A 22,704-nucleotide genomic window follows, 5' to 3' on the forward strand; every position below is an offset into this window, starting at 1 on the left:
GCTGCACCTGTCTGAAATGAGCTCATCGAGGACACAAGGAAGGCATGCACACGCGCGCACACACGCACACACACACACACACACACACACACACACACACACACACACACACACGCACGTGTGTGTCCGTCCGTCTGTCCGTGACAGCCGGACACACACACACACACACACACATACATGTGCGCGCGCATGCACAGTCACGCACACACACACACACGCACGCACACACCAAGATCACTAGGTACTGTGTTTGCTTTGCAGTGAGTTGCATTGAGCTTCACAGCAGAAGCAAACTCTTGAGAATATCTGGGCCACAGAAAACACCACAGGGCGCCATGTCATTTTTCATGTCCCAACCAGAAACGGTTGGGCATTCATCCTCAACCACTTTAAAATATACCTGCTGCTTTACGTGGAGTCAATGGGAATCCTCCTGTGGAACACCACTGACTGTCTCTGCTGGAACAACTGCTGTTTTCTCCTCTTCTTCTTGTCCCAGCGACAGAGCAGGATCAATTTGAAGGTCGTGCGGAAGGTTTTGTTGCACAGGGCATAGCACATGGGGTTGACCGTGCTGTTGACATAGCACAGCCAGTATCCCAGTGCCCACAGTGTCTCTGGGATGCAACCATTGCAGAGGGCGTTGACCAGCACCATGATGTTGTAAGGCGTCCACGTGATGATGAAGGCGAAGAGGATGGCACTGAGTGTCTGAGCTGCCTTCTTCTCCTTCACCAGCGACATGCGCTTACGCTTAGTGATCTGAGTCCGAGCCCGGGTCGCGAAACGCTTCGCCATAGCCGCCTCTTTGAAGGTGATGGGGATGGAAGGGGATTTGTTGGCAATGGTGTTGCTGGCGCTGCTGGTGGGAGTGCTGGTGGCTGTTGGGGGACATGTGAGGGAACCTGTTTTGGCAGCAGCCTCGACGGGAGGCATGGATAGGACCTTTCGCGAGGGGAAGCGTTGGTGGTAGCCGTTGTCGTCTGTGTTGTTGGCTTCATCAGGGGTGGTGGCAGCTGTGGTGTTGGTGGTGGCTATAGAGAGAGCGTCTCTGCTATCGTCCTCGCTCCTCAGTGGATCCTCCTCAGAGGGCATGTCCAAGTCCTCGGAGGAGGTGAGGTGGGAGTTGACTGCGGCCTTCATTCCGGGTAGGTTGAGGACGATGGAGAAGATAGCGTGGCTCTGGGGAATCATCTCCCTGACACTGCCGTCCTCGTCCTCCGAGGACCCAGAGTGGTCCAACGAGACGCAGGCCTCATTGTTGTTCCAGCTGTCGCTGCTGCTCTGGTCTGGGTCTCGGTCTCGTGCACTGCCAGGCCTCCAGGAGCGAATACCAGGCCAGCAGTGAAAGTGGCTTGCCAGCCCCCGACAGGAATTATGGGCCGACCTGGTCAGTTCATAGCTGCTGCAGCTCCGAGAGCTCCCTGTCGGGTGGCGGGCAAAACGACCTCTCTCTCCCCCACCTGTCCCACTTCCTCCCACTCCTCCTCGGGTCCCCGAGCCCTGCAACCCGGCCAGTTCCTTCGAGCGGTTCTGGGTCTCTCTGTAAATCCGCCAGTAGAGGACACTCATGATCGTCACTGGCAGGTAGAAGGCGGCCATGGCTGTACAGAAGGTTATCGTGGGTTCTGTGAGGAACTGGATGTAACATTGATCAGAGGGCACTTTCCTTTCCCCTACAAAATACTGCCAGAGCAGAATGGCCGGGGCCCAGAGAACCAGAGAAACAAACCAGGCCATGCCGATCATTATCCCAGCCCGCTTGGTGGTCCGTTTGGCCCGGTAGGTCAGAGGTCTAGTGATCGAAAAGTAGCGGTCAAAGCTGATGACCAAAAGGTTCATGACCGATGCATTGCTGGCCACGTAGTCTATAGCTAGCCACATATCACAGGCCCAGTTGCCCATAGTCCACCTGCCCATGACTAGATAAATTGTGTATAGGTTCATGGAGAGCACACCAATGATGAGGTCAGCCACAGCGAGGCTCAGCAGGAAGTAGTTGTTGACTGTCTTCAGCTGGCGGTTGACCTTAAAGGACACCACCACCAGGATGTTGCCAATGATGGTGATCAGAGACAAGGAGCCCGTCAGCAAGACAATGAGGACAACCTGCCACAAAGGGTGCCCCCCCAAGGGTTCATAAACACCCGCTAAGGTCCCTGTTCCATTGGCTGGCTCCGAGGTCTGGTTAAAAAGTCCCTCATAGAAGGAGGAGTTGTCATCCGGGTTGGTCAGGTGAACCGTCAACCAGGGGTCTCTTCCGGCTCCTCCTTGGTGAAGAGCATTGGATTGTGGGTAGGCTCCCGTACCCGGTGGAGAGGTGACGGCAGTCACAAAAAGGCCTGGCTCTGTGCTGCTGTTGGCGCTCATCGTAAGGTCCTGGCATATTCTGGAGAGAAGGACAGAAGAGGAAGAACAAAAGGAGTTGACAACAGAAAGAAGGAAAACAGCATGAAGGGAAGGTGGGGAAGAACCGAAGGTGTGACAAAAAACAAAGGGAATGGGGAAGCAAGGAGAGGCAAGAGTAAGATGAAGAGATGAATAAATAACAGTGGACTTGAGGTAAAATTGCAATTTGACTGCCTGTCCAGTAGGTGAGGCTAGTAGCTCACTTGAGTAGGTCAAATTTCAATGAACATGCTATTTCTGAGATTAGCTTCTATTTATTTTTTAACTGATCCCATTTGTAAGCCGTCTGTTATTTAAAATATAACTCTGTGCATGGTTAATGCTTTGACAGCAACATATTCAATTACTGCCTCAACTTAAATGGATGATGGGTATACGCCGACCAGACAGGTCAATCTAACTCCATGGACCAGCTCCCAATGCCCAACTGTGACATTCCATAAACGATCTCATTCATACAGTCTGCCTATCTTCTATATGCCAAACACTAATAATCACTTAATTTCACTGAGAGAAGACGCAGATGACACAGACCTACACAAGCACAATCAGCCACAGTGTGTGCAGCCGTATGGCCCGTATGGGGTTCCTTTGTGTACATAATGTTTCAATGTGTGTTTTACCCAAAGTATGCTCACATTACATTGATGGAAAGTGCAGTGCACTGTGCACAACGTTTTAATGTGAGCTTGTCAATGGCACACCTGGATTTGTCTCACAGCACACCGGGGTGCCTCGCCGCAGCTTTGGGAACCATTGAAGTAAATCATTGCTGCAATAAAGTTACGGTATCTAGATAGGCAGGCAGCGCTCACACTGAGAAGGTTCGATACAGACGCGGCATATACAATGCCTATAGGCAGGCAGGACAGGGATTACTGCATCAGGTAAAATAGCAGAAGACAGTGGGGGTGCATACCTCATGGGTGATCAATAGGCTATTATAAGTTAATGGATTCAAACCGACAACGACATTGCACTCTTGCGCTACTCTTCTATCAAAGCAAAAATGTTCTGAAATCTCTCTATGACTGTATATTTTACAATGTCAATATTCAAGTTGATCTCGACTCTGACTGACTGGCCTACTGCGTGTGAGGAACACACACACAGGCGCACGCACGCACGCACACCCACACACCCACACGCACACACACCCACACAAACGCATGCAAACAAGCACATCAACAAATACACACACATTCTTTCTAGTCCTCAAGGGGAGATTCTTTCAAGCTGAGTCCTGCACTTGACAGAATCCCCAATGCTGCTTAAAAACACCAGCAGCTCACAGCCTGCACACTTCTACTTCTGTCACCAGGACGCTGCGACACTGCAGGCATATACTGCAAAAATCTCTTCCACTCTTGCTTTATATTCATCAGTATCCATGCATGTGAATGACGCCCAAAGCCAGACACAAAACAACAAACACCAAAGGAACTTAAAACCTGAGGTACTGCAAATAAATACAAACACAAATCAAAAACACAAACAAGCGTGAAAACTTGAAACGAGCTTAAAACCAGCATGCATTGCCTTACACAAAGAGCGCTGCCTTTAATGATGAATAACAAGCTAAAAGCGCCTGCCTCACAAAACAAGATGCACCTTCAAAATCCTTATACAGCGAGTGGAGCTGAATGTAAGTGATAATGTGCTACTAATGAGCGCTGAACTGGCAATCATTCTGAGAGGAGAGCCAAATGTGTTCTTGTGAAGATAATAGCTCTGTCGGTATGAGGCAATCAGCCCTTCATCCGTAATCCTATAGCACCTACTATAACCAGCAAAAGAGGGAGGCAAAAACATAAAAAAGGTCTTGAGGGATAGCAGCCAAATGTCAGACTACCTGTGCCTGATCCTCATGCCAGATGTCTACAATACATCGTCGTGCAACGGTGTTCTGCTGCAAAAATAGCAGATCTACCAGCAAGCTTGTGTCAGACCACACTATGGCCACATGGGTGGGGGAATGCCTTCATATAATATGACGAGCTGCTATTAAAGTACAATTTAGGCATTTAGCAGAAGCTCTTATATCCAGAGCAACTTACAAGTGCAAAATCCGAATAAGCATGACCTCTAGTCAATAAACTTGGATATCAGGTAAACAGTGAGCCTATAGCATCTGTCGTTCTTAACATTTTTGGTCAAGAGAAAACAGATCTAAGAATCAAAAACATGAGAACAAATAACCAAGTTACATCTGCATAGTAAGATAGCATCAAGAAGTGACACAAAGAGAGTGAATTGCTAGGGCGTGAGGTGGAGTCTGAAGAGAGGCAGAAAGTTGGTATTGAGTCTGCAAGTCTGGCTGCAATGGCATTTCTTTATTCCACAGTTTGTTTGTTTCATTTATTCATACAAACCTGTATTTATTCTCGCATGACATTGAGATTACCCTCATTTGCATTGTCGTCGAGATACATCACAATACAAATTTCACATCAATAATTAAAAACAAACGGAAATGTTTCCCAGTTTGGTGTTTACTTTGGGGACCTTTAGTGTGATCCAGGCAGTCACTGGCGTGTGTCCTATTATGTTACAGGATTCCAATCCAGCAGAGATTTAATTGTTGTTTGTTTACTAGGAAAACCTGCATCTCCCGTCAGTCCGTCAGTCACACCTTGTGACGCGCTCCAGATACCTGTATGGCCAATACTGAATTGATCTGTTGATCTGACCCCATCAAACCCTGTACACTCAAGACACGTTCCATAAGTACAGAATTCATTGACCTCATCAAACCCTTAGATCGCCATTATATGGAGCTGACCTGTTCTGACATTCCATATGTTGATCTGACCTCATCACATCCTGGACAGCCATACATGGAGAAGACTGGATCATCACATAGATCTGCATATATGGAGCCGGCCAGCAACTCTACATCTGGCCTCACGGACACCAGATTAATAGTTTAACTCCTGCTTCTTAACTGTGCCGTGTTAAGAAGCTCTGTTGTTTCAACGCGACCTCGATGTCTCTTCTCGCCGTGTCGTGTCTTACTGGTGTACAATCGTAAAGTCCCATCAATTGCCTTAAAAAATAAACTGGTACCAGTGTTTGTTTTTCCTGTTGGCCAAGGAAGGCCAACCACTATCATAGGATACAATGATGAGTCCTATGATGTTCACCAGATACAAATCGCAGAGCAGAATGATCAAAACATAGATACGGTCCAATGGAGAAAATCCCAGGATGTGTGGAGCATTGTCCACGGTGTATTAGGGAATGCTGTGACATGGTGGTGCCATGCCTTTGGTTGCCTTGTGGGCCATATAGAATCAGTGTTTTGTATTGGGTGCGGGCAGCAACTGGAAGCCAATTAAAGGAGCAGAAAATGTCATATTTTTGGAAGACCTGGCGTGCAGCAGTATTCTGAATCATTTGGTGGGGCTTAAGGGGGGGGGGGCGTGTTGGGGGGCCCGGGCTGTCAATCTTGCCTTAAGGCCTGTGGAACATTCCAGTAAGGAAGGAGTTACAGTAGGCATGCTTTGATATGACTGAGGCCTGGATAAGGAGCTGGGTCTGATCTATGTGTGCCCTGAAGGACAGACTGCCCAGAACAACACAGTTGGAAGAGAAGCAACGAGGGAGTTGTCAATGGAAGCATGGGACAGGAGTCAGGACCTACCTGTGTAGAAGCTCAGTCTTATCTGTGTTGAGCTGGAGGTGGTGGGAAGACATCCACTGTGAGATGTCAGCCACGCATGCAGTGATGCATCATGAGTGGTTGTGCATCAAAGACAATTGTAGAGTAACAAGGTGATAAGGTCACAGTGATATCAGATACATATTTGTTGCCTTATGCATATTTATCATGTAGTCATGTATGCATGCATGATGTACTGTATATCCATTATGCATACAGAAACGTGTCCATCCATCCGTTCATTTGCCAACCTTCCCGCCTTCAATCAATTTGTTGGTACTGTATGCATACATGCATACATACAGTGTACATTATGTGTGCATGTAGCAAGATGTATAGATACCTACATACATTACATACCTTACACTATATTATCATGCAACATGCATACTGTAGATATACTACATACAGTACCAAAATGTATAAAGTACAAAATGGTATAGTACAAATATTAGAAATACTTTAGTAGAAAGCAAAAAAGGGAATGTGATAGGGCCCTTGCTGATTCATTATAGCATTGAGTATACTCAAACTAATTTCCATTACCAATCCCCTGGGTGCACGACTGCACATTGACTGCACTGCACAGAGAGGGAGGCTCCTGTACAGTCTATTTTCCCCTGAAATTGAATTCTAGCATTGGGCAGATGGGAACTGCCTTTGCGAACATCCCCTTTCGGCATGGGTGAATGGAGGGCTGGGCCAGTTAGACGCCTTGGTGAGCTATTGTCATTATCAGTGAGGCCACTAAGGCATGTCTCACTCTCTAAAGCCACCATAAACCTGGCATCTGGCATACAGTATCTAACTGCCAAGCACCTATTGGTGTGAATGTTTCAGGGAAACAACAGGATCAATACAAAAAAATCCCCTCCTGTCAAAACTTGTACCCTGATATTTTGAGGCATTTGTGGCAACAGAGTGGGACACAGTAATCCAAGTCGCAATGCAGGAACCAGAGTGTAACCTAAATGGTTAAATGACTGAATTCAAGCCCTTTTCAGCTTTGTATTCAAAATGGGAGAAAAGGAGAATGGACATGTAATAATAATAATAATCCGTCCTCATATTTGCATTTATATTTGCAATTATCACATTCACTGCTCCCAGGTATTAATTCATTATTTATTTTGAAGTAGCCTTCAAAATAATACTATGCACTGAAAAGCAGTGGTGTCATGCTCGTAGAACGCAGTACCACGCCGTGGTATCAGTAATTTTTTGAAAACACCATGACACCACTGCTGAAAGGATCGTGTCAGTCTGGGTTATTTTGATTAAATATAATTTTCAGTGAAAAAAATGATCACACTTGAGTGAAGTGAGGGGCGCTCTTATCATCATACATCATCATACATCATCACATTCCGTGCTCAGCCAATCAAATCATCCCAAATGTGTCTGAAATGTTTGAAATGTCTGAGCTTGTAGATCAGCTATTTTCACAATTTTATAGTATATAATGACATGCCCAAATTGAAAGGCACCGTGGTTAAGTCTCTCTGGGTGTTTGATTAATATTTAACCAATGAAAATTATTAACAAGAGCTTGTTACTAATAATAATATTTTTACAGTTTGTTTTACATCACCATTACATCACCTAATCATAGCAACATGAGTTAGACTTTAATATAGTGCCCCTCACTTCACACAGGTGTGATTTTTTTATTCACGTTTTGAACATACAAGGTTTCCACCGACAGCGCCAATTTTCACCAGAGGATGATCTGTCCTCCATTTGTAATTGCTTTGGCTCGATAACACGGAAAGCCCATTTCTGGAAGCAGATATATGGGCCACCTCATGGAGCTCTTTTGTTTAATGCATTTGGGAAACAATACATGTGGTGTATTGACCTATCCAGGCTCCTTTCAGGGTTTCAGCTGATATCAAGAAAGCAGCTGCACTTTTTTCCCATGGTCTACAAGCAATCTGGAAGTTTTTGGCAACACGGCCGGTCATTTATAAGTCGGTTTTCATTTAAAAAAATCACACCCGTCTGAAGTGAGTGGTGCAACTCCGTGTGGGGGTCCCCAGGGAGACCCCGGAACTTCCAGATCCCCAGGAACGTGCCCAGGGGGCCGGGCCGGTTTCCGGTCTGCCTGTGCATTGTTCTAGAAAAGAAAAAATTTGCCCTAAATTACGGTGTAAATATAGGTATTTTCCATTCATTTTCAACCGGCATAAGGACAGGATTAAAATGTTTTGGGGTAACTATTAGTAACTCACGGCTTGTGTCTGTACAATGAAGTACAGGCTTACCCTCACAGTGACTTAATACCAGGAAGCAATTATCTGTAATTAGTCTACCCTACCCTAGTCTACCTTTCCTTTATGACCACGAGCAGCCAAGGGAACTGCTTTCATTGAGCCGTCTTTAGCAGAGATCCAGATACCAGCATGGTGCCTCGACCATACTACTTACTGTACACTGGCACTGCCGACCCTACACAGAAAGTCTGAATTAATATGAAAAAGGTCATGCAGTATGTCAGCAAAGAATGCATCATATGCTTTGTAAATAAATTAGTATACTGTACATAATTATACATAAATGAAGTAGGATGTTAATGTTCCAGGCCTGAAGGTGAAGCCTGGCTGATGCTGGAAAGGGCGAGGTAAGCCCAGAGGTGGATGGATGGAAGGGCACTGGGTGGTGTTGTTGACATCTGCAAGAGGCTCGTGCGATTTATTTCACACACACATACGTATTCTGACCTCCGTGGTGGGTCTCAGTAGCTTTTGACAGCCTCTGTAACAAGCCTGCCGGAACTCACTTGAGGCTGTGCCCAGACACCGCAGTGTTTCTGCGTGCATATACTGAAGAGAGTTTGAGAGAGAGAGCAGGGCCAGGAATATGTCAAACCTAATGGCTAGAGCCAAGCTGGTATATGCCTCTTCTACATTCTTAAATCTGAGGTTGGATTCGGTCCAAAGAACGCATTGTTTCTACGCCAAAACGGAAGCTTGCTTACCACCATGGAAATTAGCTCCAGTTTTATGTTGGATGTCAGTGTGGCACACATAACAAAACACAGGATGTACATTTAGTTTAACACAGTGACAGCTCATCCTTAACAACTCTCACAATCCAAACTATGAAATACCATCGCTCGCTGAGGTATACGATCTCCCACATGCGAGTCTCATTCTGAGCCTGACCCCTCGACTCACTCCTTACGCCTGTGCTTCAGTACGAGCCAACAGCAGGTCCTATACACATTTCCGTTTGAGCGATAGACTATCACGATCAATCCTTAAAAGGAAGCATGGCCAACTGCCTATTGAACAGGCACTCGAACCAGCGGGGTATGGAGAGAAAACACACACACACTCACTCCTATGTAAACAGGCCTCTGCATGAGAGAGAGAGAGAGAGAGAGAGAGAGAAGGGGGGGGGGGGTGGAGTGTTCACTGCTGGAGGCAGATTTGTGGGGTTGTGAAATGGGGTACGGTGAGCAAGCGAGTGTGAAGGGAGGGAGCGCTGGTGGCCTGGAATGTGCTGGACGGAGGAAGCCTCCTCAGTTGCAGAGCGTAAAGTCATCTAAGCAGTGGGTTATTGTGTTTATGTGAGAGTGAGAGGTACAGAGCGGCCCTCTCTTAAGGCTCCGGACAGAGGTGCTTCTCGTTGTCAGATGATGGAGACCATGCGTGTGTCAGCTGGATCCGTCTGTGCTTAGCCTTCTCCACACGCATACAGTACATGTGCCTGTATCGCTCCTTCTTGGACATGCACACTAGCACGTTCCGTATGCAAACTATGCATGAGCAATTCATGAAGCACTACAGTACTGTAGTGTACACACACACACACACGCACACGCATGCACGCACACACTCGACTCCTAACGTTTCTAAATGTTCCCGTCAACCCGTACATATACATTCAGTTTGTATTCCCTGGCCAATTAGAGTATTCCAGAGACATTTTGTAGAGGAGGCCTATTAAACTGCCAAATCTGGGCAGTATAATAGGAAATGGCTCTTTGAACATTCATAAAAAATAATATCTGGTGTAAAGAGGAGCGCATCATTTTAAATGAATAACGCTTCATGTTTTGACTTATAACTTTTGAACGATAGGTCGCAAAATGGAAAAAATAAAAAACATCCCCTGAATTCCTTGGATCATAAGCGACTCCCCACATAGGGCACGCCAATTTCTGCCTGGCACGACTTTCCATCATGTTGCGTTTTTGTAAAAACAATGTACACTTTTTGCTACTTCTACAGATATAGTCCAAAACTCACACATACACCTTATCTCTATGTTCACGTGATCAAGAGGGAGGGGCTTGTTTTACTATACAAATCATGAACGCACGCAGCATCCGATTGACTTTATGATGATGCATTGCACTTTAAAGGTAATATATGCATAATTCCCGATCTGTTTGTACAGTACTCCCCCCTCCCCCCTCACCTCTCTGGCAGGTATCAAAGTGATTGCTGTCTTTGATGCATTTATTGATTAGAGAGAACACTAACTAGCATAGAACAAGTTTGACACTTTTATAGCCCAATCAACTCAGTGCACATCCCCTTTGAAGTTCAAAGGGATCAATTAACAGACTTACTGCTTTTGGCGGAACGCTCCGCCATAAGGAATGTAATAACCTTCCGCTCCTGGCGGATTGATCCGTCAGATAAGCTTTATTATCGCTATCAAACTTGATTGCTGGTTTAAAATGTTTCATTATTATTTTGGCTTGGCCTTTCCTTCTTTAGCGAACCTAGACCGGGTTGTGCAACCGCGCTGCCGTCCACCTCCCATTATACAGGCTGACTAAAAGCTGAATAACTCCTAATCTACGGAGCATGGTTTGGATAAAATGCGCAATGTTCGGAGGTCTTTGCTGATTATCCGGTGGTTTAGATGGAAACATTGGCGCTTTCTAAAGCAAGGATGGCTTCATTTTAGCTCGCTAGCATTGGCACTATTTATTCAGCATCAACAACGGATGCCCAGCGTGTGTTACACTTAAAATTGTTTTGGCAGTCTGCGGTTGGTTCTGCGTCCAGTGTTAAGAGCTCTGGATGACTTCTCCCCCTACCCTCACAGACATAGACGTCCCTGCAAGGGATGAATGTCAACATAAACAGAGGAAATGTCAACATAAACAGCTGAACAAAACCAAAATATACAGTAGAGGGATGTGTCTTTCTGCAAGGAAACACCCCAGCACAATTCACACACACACATCACACACATGCACGCACGCACACAGAAGTGTCTCAAACACTGCATAACATCGTTATACAGAACAGTGTGAAGTACAGTCAACAAGAGATATACATGCTCTCTCTCTCTCTCTCTCTCTCTCTCTCTCTCTCACACATGCATTCATGCACGCACACACAGGCTGGGAAAAGCGGGTATCAATATGTCAACTCAGGTGGTGTCACAGTCTCGTAACTAAACGCCAGAGCAGCTCAGAATAACCATGGACGTGATTACCTCAGTTCTCTAGAGGAAGTCACAGTGACCTCATCCATCTCGCACTCTACTGCACATCCACCTCTCTCTCGCGCGCACGTGTGTGTGTGTGTGCGTGTGTGTGTGTGTGTGTGTGTGTGCGTGTGTACACGCACACACACACACACACACACACACACACACAGACTGTGACACCACCTGAGTTGACATATTGAATAAAATGGGATACCCGCTTTTCCCAGCCTGTGTGTGCGTGTGTACACGCACACACACACACACACACACACACACACACACACACACACACACACACACACACACACACTGAGGACAATTTGGAAAATTGTTCTTAATTAATTCCTGTGTAAACTCTTAAACCCCCAGCTTCATGAGTTAAATTTCTCTCACTCTGGCCTGGGCCGTGGCTCAGCGGTCCAGGCACCTTTGTCCTGACTAACTTTGCTGTGTGTCCTCCCCCCATCTCTGTCCCCTTTCCTGTCTACCTACTGTCAACTGTTAAATAAACGCAAAAAAGGCCCAAAAATATTGCAAAAAAAGAAAAGAAAACGCACGCATGCACGAGGCTTGGGCGAAGGGACAAATATATCAGCAATCGTGGACTGGATGAGTCCAATAGTCTTTTCTTTTTTAAAGTGAATATATCCGAATGTAGATCATCAACAACACAGGCTTCAACATACTAAGGCTACTGTTGATTCAACTTCACTTCATCTCCGCCTGTGATCTAGCTTATTTTGTTCATTGACAACGTTCGCACCGACACCGGCATCTACAAGCTCTCCACAGGTTTTCTTTTACCCACTGTGAGCTGTTCTCACAATATTGCTTTTATTATAGCACGAATAGGGCAGACAATGGCCGATAGGAAAATGTTGGCATATCGCCCAAGCTGCGCGCGCACACACACATACACACGCGCGCATGCACACACGCACGCACTGACCTCTACAATACCCTCTTGCTATCTTCTAGTTCATCAGGATTTGCCTTTGAGATAAATCATTTGAGAAGGCAGTAAAGCACTTCTATTCACACACCACAGTATATATTACTGTAGTTGTCCCAGGGCAGTGCCACGGGGCCCGCAGGGAGGGCATGTTATCTTGGTTTTGGGACTGAGCATTGCTGACTGCAGGGTCTCTGTGTTCTTTGGATTATGGTCAGACACCATGGGTGTCCTTGAACGGGCTGCATCCCTTTCTCCTTTGATTAATGTTTAATGGCATACTCAACATAGCATCTTCTTCCTCTATCCCCCTGGGAGACTTCATATCTTACGTTGCAATATTAATGGCTGTCCCCACTAGACGACAAAACAATAACAGACCAACTATGTGTACCGCGCACACGTATATTCCTTTTGTTAATTAAAAAGCGAGTCCCAATGATTATACCATGGCTAACCCTTGCATTAGACTATAGTGTTACGTTACGGTAAAGGCAGAATTTAGTTGTGTGGGCATGCGTACGTGTGTGTGTGTGTGTGTGTGTGTGTGTGTGTGTGTGTGTGTGTGTGTGTGTGTGTGTGAGAGCGTAAAAGCTGGAGGTTTAACAGCGTTTACACAGGCCTTAAATGAATACCATTTCCTAAGTTGTCCTCATTTCATGCTGTCTAACCTGCAGTCCAAATCCTATTGGAGACTAAAGCCTGAATCAAGAGCAATAACATTGAAACATGTCCAATTGGTCCGTTGGTGGTCGCCACAGCTTCTGGTTTATGGCCTACAACCGTATATTATACTGGTTGCTTGCTAGCTAATGGGCCTTGAATGCTAATGGCGACAGCCAAGTGATGGATCAGCTATGTTAAGGGATTGTTGCTCAGCCGTGGCTGCCCAAAGCCATGTTGTTATTGGCCTGTCAGTAAACACCCCCCCCGACACAGGTGGGGAGGGAAGGGGGGGCACAGCCTCTATGCAGGCAGGAGTACAGTGTAGCTCAATTGGTTCATGCAGTAGCCAGAGATCATATGGCATCAGCTAAAATTCATTTGAATAGTAAATAGATCCAATATTTTCCAAGTTTTTTGTGGTTCCCAGAGCTCACCTCAAGGCCATTCTGATTAGCATAATGAGGTAAACCGCCACGATAATATCCAAATTACATCTCTCATTCTCAAATTAACAAATATCTCTCATTCTTCGCCACAAAACCGCCAACATTTCATGGCAACATCTTGAGAATGATGATCTGGGCCATCTAATAGTTCCCATCCGGCACATTGACAGGGACATTATGGAGACATTTGGAGACATATGGAGACACAGATGGTTTGTGGAGTGTATGGCGCCACACTGAGTGGGAAAAGAACCTCTTTCAGTGCTCCAAATATGAGGACAAGTGCTCAGTGCAAGACGCTGCGAAAAAGGCTCCCAGGACCCCCGCATGTGGGTGGCTGGGCCATAAATATCAGTGTCATTCCAGGCCATAAGGAAGCCATACCTCTGTGTGTCTGTTGCACAAATTCACTGCATTTCTGGCCCTTTATCAAAATACGCACTGAAGCATCAATAACTTGAATGATTTTTCAAGGGAAAAGCATGCTTACTGAGCTTTTCATATTCCTCTAAATCAGCACGCCCATGAGATCAGTATAAAGGTGTTTTTGTTTGTGTGTGTGTGTGTGTGTGTGTGTGTGTTTTTCTTCTTTTTCTTTTAAAGTTCAAATATTCTCAAAAGTTCAACTGTCTACTGCCGGAAAGAAATAGATCAAAGGCGCTTTCTCCTTTTGACTGATACAACACCAATCAAGGGTGAAGTCTTAGTTATGTCTCTACCTCAACCCGCTTTTATCAACGGAACCATCCTCACTCCTAAGAGGCCCTCTTGAGCCTCTCTTTTCAAATGTCCAAGCCGTCTGAGTAGGCTTTGTGGCCCCTTCAGCTTATTTAAACAGGCAGAGTGTCTGTATTACTCAACGACCAGATTAGTGGTTGAAGATAAACCGTGTCACCACTCAAGGGCCTCAGTCATTCCAGTGGACCATGTTATCCATAAAAATGGTGCTTTGGTTGAAACGAGTGCCAGACTAAAGTGAAACAATTCTCTGCATTTGTTTTCTTTCATCTCATCCATTTTGACGCTGCCGTGTATCTTGTTATGGGCTAATACCTTTGTCTCCTGCATTTCAATGGGCTGATAAGGGTTTGGGGTGAGTGAGTGAGTGAGTGAGTGAGTGAGTGAGTGAGTGATTGACTGACTGACTGACTGACGGACTGACTGACTGACGGACTGACTGACTGACTGAAGAGGAAAAAGCGACAGACTCAGAGACAGATAGATACAGAGAGAGGTTATATTCCCCACTGACCTGGAGCTGAATGATATTACATCCTCTATCCCCCTCTCTTTTTCACATCTCTACTCTATCCCAGGGTGACCTCCACCGGGGCCACAGGGGAATGAAAGTGCCTCACACCAATTTCTCATCCATGACCGTGGGACTTGATGAAGCTGCCAGTGTATTTGGCATTCACCGTAAAGGGTGGATGGGTGAGGAAGGGGGGGGTGGGAACTGCATGTGTACAAATATTTAACCATGGTATGCCTGGAGTAAACTCGATGACACTCGATGGCCCTGGGTGGGCCCTTAGGCCAACCTTAAGTGGACCCATTGTGGTTTAAAAAAAAATCACCCACATTAAAGGTTTCATGGTCATGGTTCACCAGGACCCTGGATGTCTTGATTCTAGGCATCCTATGCCCAGCTTTGAGTGTTTGTGTGAACACAAACATTGGCTGATGATTGGCAGATCGCCACATAGCGATGATTTGATTGGCTGAGCAAAGTACATATTGAATGTGTACGGAATGTGTTGTATGATGATATGAGCACCCCTCACTTCACTCAAGTGTGACTTTTTGGGAAATCTATTGGGAAAAATGCATTGGCTTTTTTCAAGTGGTATTAGATTATTATTATTTTTTATTTTATTTTATTTTATGAAGTATTTTAACTGGATTCATTATAAGTGTACAGAATGGATCTGAGACTATGAGCCCCATTATGAATGTCATATGGTATGACATATAATATGACAGATTTTAAGAGATGGAGGCGTGGCCAATGTCATTTTGCAATTATGAGCACGGTAAGATGCGCTCTCCAACACCCGTGGCGTGCGCTTAATGGCCTTGAATTAGTCATGGGTGTGTTTAGGGCGTTTCCTCCTTCCAGCCAATCAGCATGGCGATTGCCATTGCCTTTAACAGTCAGCTGATCCCACATACGATATGCGAAAAATTCGGCTTTGCAAATCAAATCAAACTTTATTTATAGAGCACATTTAAAACAACTAAGATTGACCAAAGTGCTGTAAAGATCGGGAAACAAAACAATCGAATACATAAGTATTTTACAAGTAAAGTACTCCAGTACACCTACTGTATGCAACTTGTAGCTGAGTAATTTGACCAGGAGTATCTCAGAATCAAACTATTGTCACATCACATTACAAGTAACGTGGGTGAAACTCTTGGTTTGTGCAGTCTCATCATTGCTGTTAAAAGATAGAGAGAGAAGAGCATAAAGTGCACAGTACATGACAAATCTACATGGTATAATGTGAATGCATAATACAAATAAATAAAAGTTCATGAATGTGATGTACGTGTATAATATAAAGAGTCTCTATTAAAATACTTTTCCTTTTTTTTTAAGATATTTTTTTGCGGCTTACGCCTTTTATTGATTTTTGAAGGGACAGACAGTAGGCTGACAGGAAACGGGAGAGAGATGGGGGGATGACATGCAGTAAAGGCCGTGTCGGGTCCGGGAGTCGAACCCGCGGCACACTGCGACTGGATTACCAGTCCGGTGCCCAGACCGTTACGCTACGGCCTGGGCCTTAAAATACTTTTTTAATTAGATATAATATACTTTGACTCATAAGTAATGGAGTTGAGTACTTTGTCCACCACTGATTACTCCTGGGGCCTGTGCAAAAGACAGGAGAAGACCTGTAGTAGCCTCGGAAACCCAGATGTTTTTACTTCCAGGGAGAAAAGTAAAAGTCTGCTGGTAGAGTGGAAATCTGGAAGATGAACTTGATTTATTTCCTTAAACTCCAACCTCTAGGAACTTAATGGGCAAATTGCTCTGTAACAGCAAGACTATTTCATTCAGTTATTTTTTTCTTTCTTTTTATGTAAAAAAAAAAAAAAATCGTTTTGGACTAGGCAAACAGAGCACTATTAGTTGGTGGGTTTATTAGAACACACAACCATCTTACTAAAAATGCACCACGTCTGAATGCACGTAACTTGAGAATCGTTCGCCCCACCGACTTCAAATTTGGCACACACTTTCCACATCACCACAGGGAGTGCAGTGCCTGGCCTTGAGTCAGTCGGATACATGGTTGTCCGGAAGCGCCACAAAAGGTTCTTGTCAGTCTCTGCCAGTGGACCTAATGAGCCTTTCCGTCTTCACATTTCACATTTCTGTCCCCAATTTTTTGTCCCCCAATTTTGAGTGTTTGTGTAAACAGAAACATTGCATAACACAAACATTGACGACGAAGGTGAGGACGCAAAATGTGATTGGCCGGAATGAGATGATGTATGATTATGAGAGCGCCCCTCACTTCACACGGGTGTACTTTGCTCAGCCAATCAATTCATCCCTATGATTCACACAAACCTGGGCATAGGAGGGGCTAGCAGCGCCCCTCAAAAATGAACTCTACACATTTGGGTCTCTGAAGCAGGCATACCTAGTATAGACAAATTCACAGAGGCTTGCCTGGGTGCGGACATTACTGAGGTGTACCATTGCAATGAACATCACTGATGACGTTTAGGTGAAAAAAGAACAGAAAAAAAAAAAAAAGAATTAGTAATTAAATAAAATACAATTGTTGCTAAAAAGCAACGCTGGGTGTTAGAGGGTTAAGCACAGCAGCACTGATTAGCTACACCTGGCTTACGGAGCACCTGCTCCATGGATTACCCCTTAGTAATGGCCGCGCCCAGGGCACCCCTCTGTGAATTCGTCTATACACACACACACACACACACACACACACACACACACACACACACACACACACACACACACACACACACACACACACACACACACACACACACACACACACACACACACACACACTGTGTGCAGCAGTAGCATCTAAATTAATCGATAAATGCTCACTTGCATAAATTCAAAGGAACATTTTCTAAGGATTACATTGGCACATAAAATGTGTGTGATAACATGTCACTTTGAATGACATGCTGTGTATTCTGTGGGGATGAAAGTGGACAGAGGATGTCTGCCTTTCAAAGATATGGTAGAAGGTTTTCCAATATTCTGCAGGGTTTACGGTTGAGCATTTTGTCAAAATCACTCACACAGAATTGGACAAACTTCTCTTTTGCTCTCCATTTCCCTGAGGAATGAATAGCTGCCGAGGACACCGTGGGCTCGCCCACATCCATTTGCAGGCAGGCAGCAAGGTGAGGTCAGTCGGAAGAGGCTCCATCAACCATGAGATAATGTACGACAAACTCAGCCACCTGGATCGATCAGCCAGATGAACAAGTTGAGAGTGACTGGTCACTGGAAAAAAAAGATATATAGATATAACTAGAAAAAGTGCCCTTCTGGGCACAGGTCTCCACCAGGAGGATAGGAGTGTGTGTGATGTTTGGCAAAATGTTTAGGAGTAATATAAACATGTTTTTTTGCAACAATGTTCATGTCATGTCATTTTGTTGAGGAAATGCAGAGCTAAATAACATAAGCAATGTGTTTTGCAGTAATTGGCCTCATGGTGGCGCTATAACCATCAGATGTGGAGGGATGCAGGGACAATGTTTTTCCATGGCCTCTAGGGAGTGCGCATACATACGTTGTATACAGATCGATGCAGTTATAGCTAAAAACAGGAATTGGCCTGTTATAGCGCCACCATGAGGCTGATTTGGAAAAGAATGAGTGGCATGTCGTCCTCTGCCTAGTGGAAATGTACGTGTATAATTTCACGGAAATTGCACACTGTGTTTGTGATTTGTGGCAACGGACCAATCATGTGAGCTTTGGAAGCCAATCTTAGCCAATCAGGATGGAAGATGGGAAATGGTGCAGATCCGTGTTGATCACATGACTATGGAGATAGTGTATACCGAAATGTGTGATGTATGGATAAAATATGTACTAGTAATCTACAGAAATGTGTTTTGCCTAAATCGGCCTCATGGTGGCGCTATAACAGACTGTTGAAGAACATTTGGGGCAGAGGTTCGTCGTTGGCATCCAGGGAGTGTGTGTGCAAAGTTTGGCATGGATCGGGCCAACGGTGGCGGAGATTAGCTGGTAACGGACTGACGGTAGGACGGACAAAGTGCAAAACATACTCTCTCCCCATGCCTTCGGCCTGGTGGAGACAATAAAAACTAAATTGACTTGTGGTCCAGTTGACTTATACCTTGCTTAATTATCCTCGTTTAATTTCCTGGTTGGGTCAAGGGGAAATGAACTAACTACTGTACTGCAATTTACCACCTTTCAAGCATCATAAAAGTTTTTTACATTCTGGATGCAAATTTTAAATAGCTTAGTTTGTTAAATGCCAGTTTAACAAGCTCCGTCAACACATTTTATTGCAAACACCAGGCAACTAGTAGTGCACAATTACTAGTAGCTCATCGAAATACATTTCTCAGCATACAGCAGTACTTCTGGGTACCTTTGATATTTTCCCCAGTCTTATTAATACAACCAGTCACATTATCATCCCAGTTGAAAATCTAAAATCTGCATCATAAACAATGACCCTGCATACTTATTTTTTTTACTGGAATTTAGATTCCATTCTCCCCTGACACAAGCCGATATACAGACCAGAAGGATTTAAATACTGATGAGGAAGAGAGTAACATGAAGGTTGTCCTCGGGAGAAAATAAAAAGCATAATATAAACAATCAAAACCCTCCATCATAATGATAACAATAAATCTGTCTCAAGATATTTGTACAGAAACAAAGGATCGTTCTTTGTTGACTGCAAAGGTCAAGAATTCCCCAAATAGGGGCCACTATAAAGATGTCTGATGGTGATAATGGAGAGACAGCATATGAGACCGAATGAAGACAATAAAAGGAATGTGATATAGTGGCCGATTGAAAGTGGCCATGTGACAAAACAAGTGAATTGCAGGTCCCATCAAAGCAATCCATGGGTCAGTCACATCAGATTCATTAAACCTCATCCAGCCATGCCCCTCCACCTACTGTAGGTAGAGATACAGATGGAGAGATTGAAAGGCGAGAGAAAACAATATATTGTAAGGAGGACGGCAGGGGGCTGGAATGGATAAAGGAAGAGGAAAACAACGGCATGGGGTGTCTGCTTTGTCAGTTTAAAGAACAGAAAATGTACCCGTCTCATTTAATGGCTCCTTCCTATATTTAGGATGGCAGATTAAAAATTTAAAACTTCCTTCGCCAATTCATCTCTAAATGGCAGCCAGATAGAAGTGGGGATGTAGAAATGGGGATATATTGAGAGCAAAACTCTGAATGTGCTTCAGCCAGAAGACAGATAAACCAAAAAATATATACGAAAACAGTAGCTGCCTTTGACTTTGATCCGAGCTCAAGTTTGAAGACTAAAATTTATAAGCAAACTATTTCAATTCCATTTCAAAGGAACTTCAGAGGCAGGTTTTGTCAACAAGCAATGTAGTGTCAAAACATAATTTAAGAATAGGCTATATGAAAAGAACGTTTAACTTTAATTATGCAGCAAGCCAACTAAATATAAAACACACAAACTGTTCTAAGCATTAAGCACGTATTACAAACATATATATAGCCATAGCCATGTTCAGTATTAGAGCAAGAGATAAATTTGATGATTACAGTATACTAATTGAAAGACATCCACGAGTATTTGAGATGGTGGGAGGCCACTTATAGACCAGAGCAAAAGAAGAAAAGAAATTCCTGGTTGGCCTTTGCTCCGTCAAAAAAAAAAACACATAAATGTTTTTCACTGTGTCTATTTTGTCAGTCACACAACAGTGTCTCAAGTACTCAAGTATACTCATGCACTTTGTCCACCACTGCGTGGAACATTGCTGCATACTGGCTCTCAGATTAGGTTGCCTTCAGCGTTTGGGGACCAAACCTGTATTACAGTGACCTGTACACTTTAGCACGTACATGTAAGAACTCCACATAATCCCCTCCTCATGTAGGATCAGGATGTGCAACGGACCGGAGTGCCATCCGGTCTCAAAATAAAAAAGGCAGCATCAGGCACATTTCCAATGACCTCAGATGACCTTGCTGCCTACAGACGTAGACTTGGTGTTAGAGATAAACCATTTCCCTTAGGATGGACATGTGTTAGTGTTTCAAAATTCAAATAGAAATCAGTGTTAATCTCGATCAACAGTGTAAAACTAATGCCAGCAGACTGTGGTGGCATTAGTCACACTATGTATACACATGTATGCATGGTGCATTACCATGAATGAATACTGATCGCTAGAAGGAATACGCATGGGAACTAATAATAACCTTGATAGTTCCATATGGGAAGTGCATCGCCTGTGATCCGAAAGCTCAACAGTGGGTGATGCAGGTGATGCCTGCTGGCCGGTCCAGGCGCACATTATACGTTGCAGGTTCGAATACCGATCCTGACGACCTTTGCTGTGTGTCACTCCCCATCTCTCTCTCTCCCTGTTTCCTGTCCTATCTTCACTGTGGTGCGGACAGCCAAACGCATAATGGGAAGTGAGCTTCCCACCTTCCAAGAACTGTACAGGAATAGTCAATAGTGCATAGTCAAAGATCACCGCATCATCAAGGACAGTATCCACCCTAGCCACAATGTGTTCACGCCGCTAGTACGACCATGGTCAGGCACGCTATACTGCAGTATCAGACCACCAACTTTATGAACTGTTTCCACCCTGAAGTACTCTCATGTCATCACTAGTCATCTCCATATTTGGGCAATTCATACGTTTGGATGACAGGGAACCATATGTAGATAAATCTTTTCGTGCCACACTTAAATGTTTATTATTTATGAGCAGTCTGTTGTTTAATGCATGTTATTTGTCTTCGCGGGTGCACTTCTAAACCTTGTATGCCCATTTTCTATCACTACAGAACACCAGACAACCTACTGAGCTTTTTGTCTCTCCCTAAAAAAACCTCATAACGTAACTCCCACATACTCACTCAGGTGTAGGAACTGATTCATTATTTATTTTTACAGAGAAAGGTTGAATTATGATTTTTCACCAGGGTTTGGGGCTTCAATTCTGTTCTGCTGTGCTGATGGAATAAATAATATGGCAAATAGTTAGTAGTGAGATGCCCAAGTTGAATTAAATAAGTTTATCTGACTTGATCTGTTCGTGCCAATATACTCCAATATAAAAAAGTATAAAAAGTATAACGTGGGAAGAGAAAACAAAAATAAACAAAGAATATGCAGAAATTACATTAACACTTGCAATTGCAGTACAACAAATCCCACATTGACCGCATCATGGATTAGTGTGTATACAATTTTGAAAGCATATACAAAGATTACAAATATTGTATTACAAAGATTGATCTGATCTTTATTGTCATTGCTTGCATGAAACAACAAAATTCAGTTTAGAGCTTCACCACTGGCATACAAATAAGTAATGCCAGCCTAGTGAGCTCCGGGCCGCTGCGACTATGCGCGCCACCATCTGACAGCCTCGGGCAATCAATTAATACAGTTGCAACTACTATATTAGTAGTTAAAACTGTGAACTATCCCTTTAAGCCAGAACTGCTATTTTTGGCGGAAGAACCCAGAAGGAAAATCTGGGCAAAAACAATGAGGTGGCAGCCTGAAAGCTTGAATATAAATTAGCCTATATGGAATGCGAGGCAATTGTCAATACAGCATAGGCCTCATTAAAGCATTTACTGTATTGTCTTAATGCACCAGAGCTGTCATGGATGGAATATGTCCTTACTCCCTCCTTTGTTGTCCCGAATTCCACTGTTGGACTTTGGGAGGTTGCTTTAGAACCAAACTACCACATCAGCACCGCAATTTCCACTGGGATAATAAATCACCTGTACCCTGGAGACAGACAAACACTGTATGTTTGATGGATAGCCAGGCTGTTAGAATGTGAAGTACACCGTTTGGAGAGAGGGAAAACAG

At 44.3% G+C, this 22,704-nt stretch overlaps 1 protein-coding gene across 1 annotated transcript in view; it reads right to left on the bottom strand.

Moving 5' to 3' along the window:
- Positions 1–232: 232 nt before the first annotated feature.
- Positions 233–22,704, bottom strand: part of chrm3a (cholinergic receptor, muscarinic 3a) — a 96,812-nt gene continuing 74,340 nt past the window's right edge. Inside the window, exon 3 of the mRNA XM_083774612.1 lies at positions 233–2,389. Within this exon, the coding sequence (XP_083630738.1) occupies positions 409–2,370 (1,962 nt within the window). The 5' untranslated portion in view covers positions 2,371–2,389 and the 3' untranslated portion in view covers positions 233–408. The remainder of the gene's footprint in view (positions 2,390–22,704) is intronic.

The sequence above is a fragment of the Protomyctophum parallelum genome (genome assembly GCF_964188405.1).
Source record: "Protomyctophum parallelum genome assembly, chromosome: 10".
Taxonomy (NCBI): Eukaryota; Metazoa; Chordata; class Actinopteri; order Myctophiformes; family Myctophidae; genus Protomyctophum; species Protomyctophum parallelum.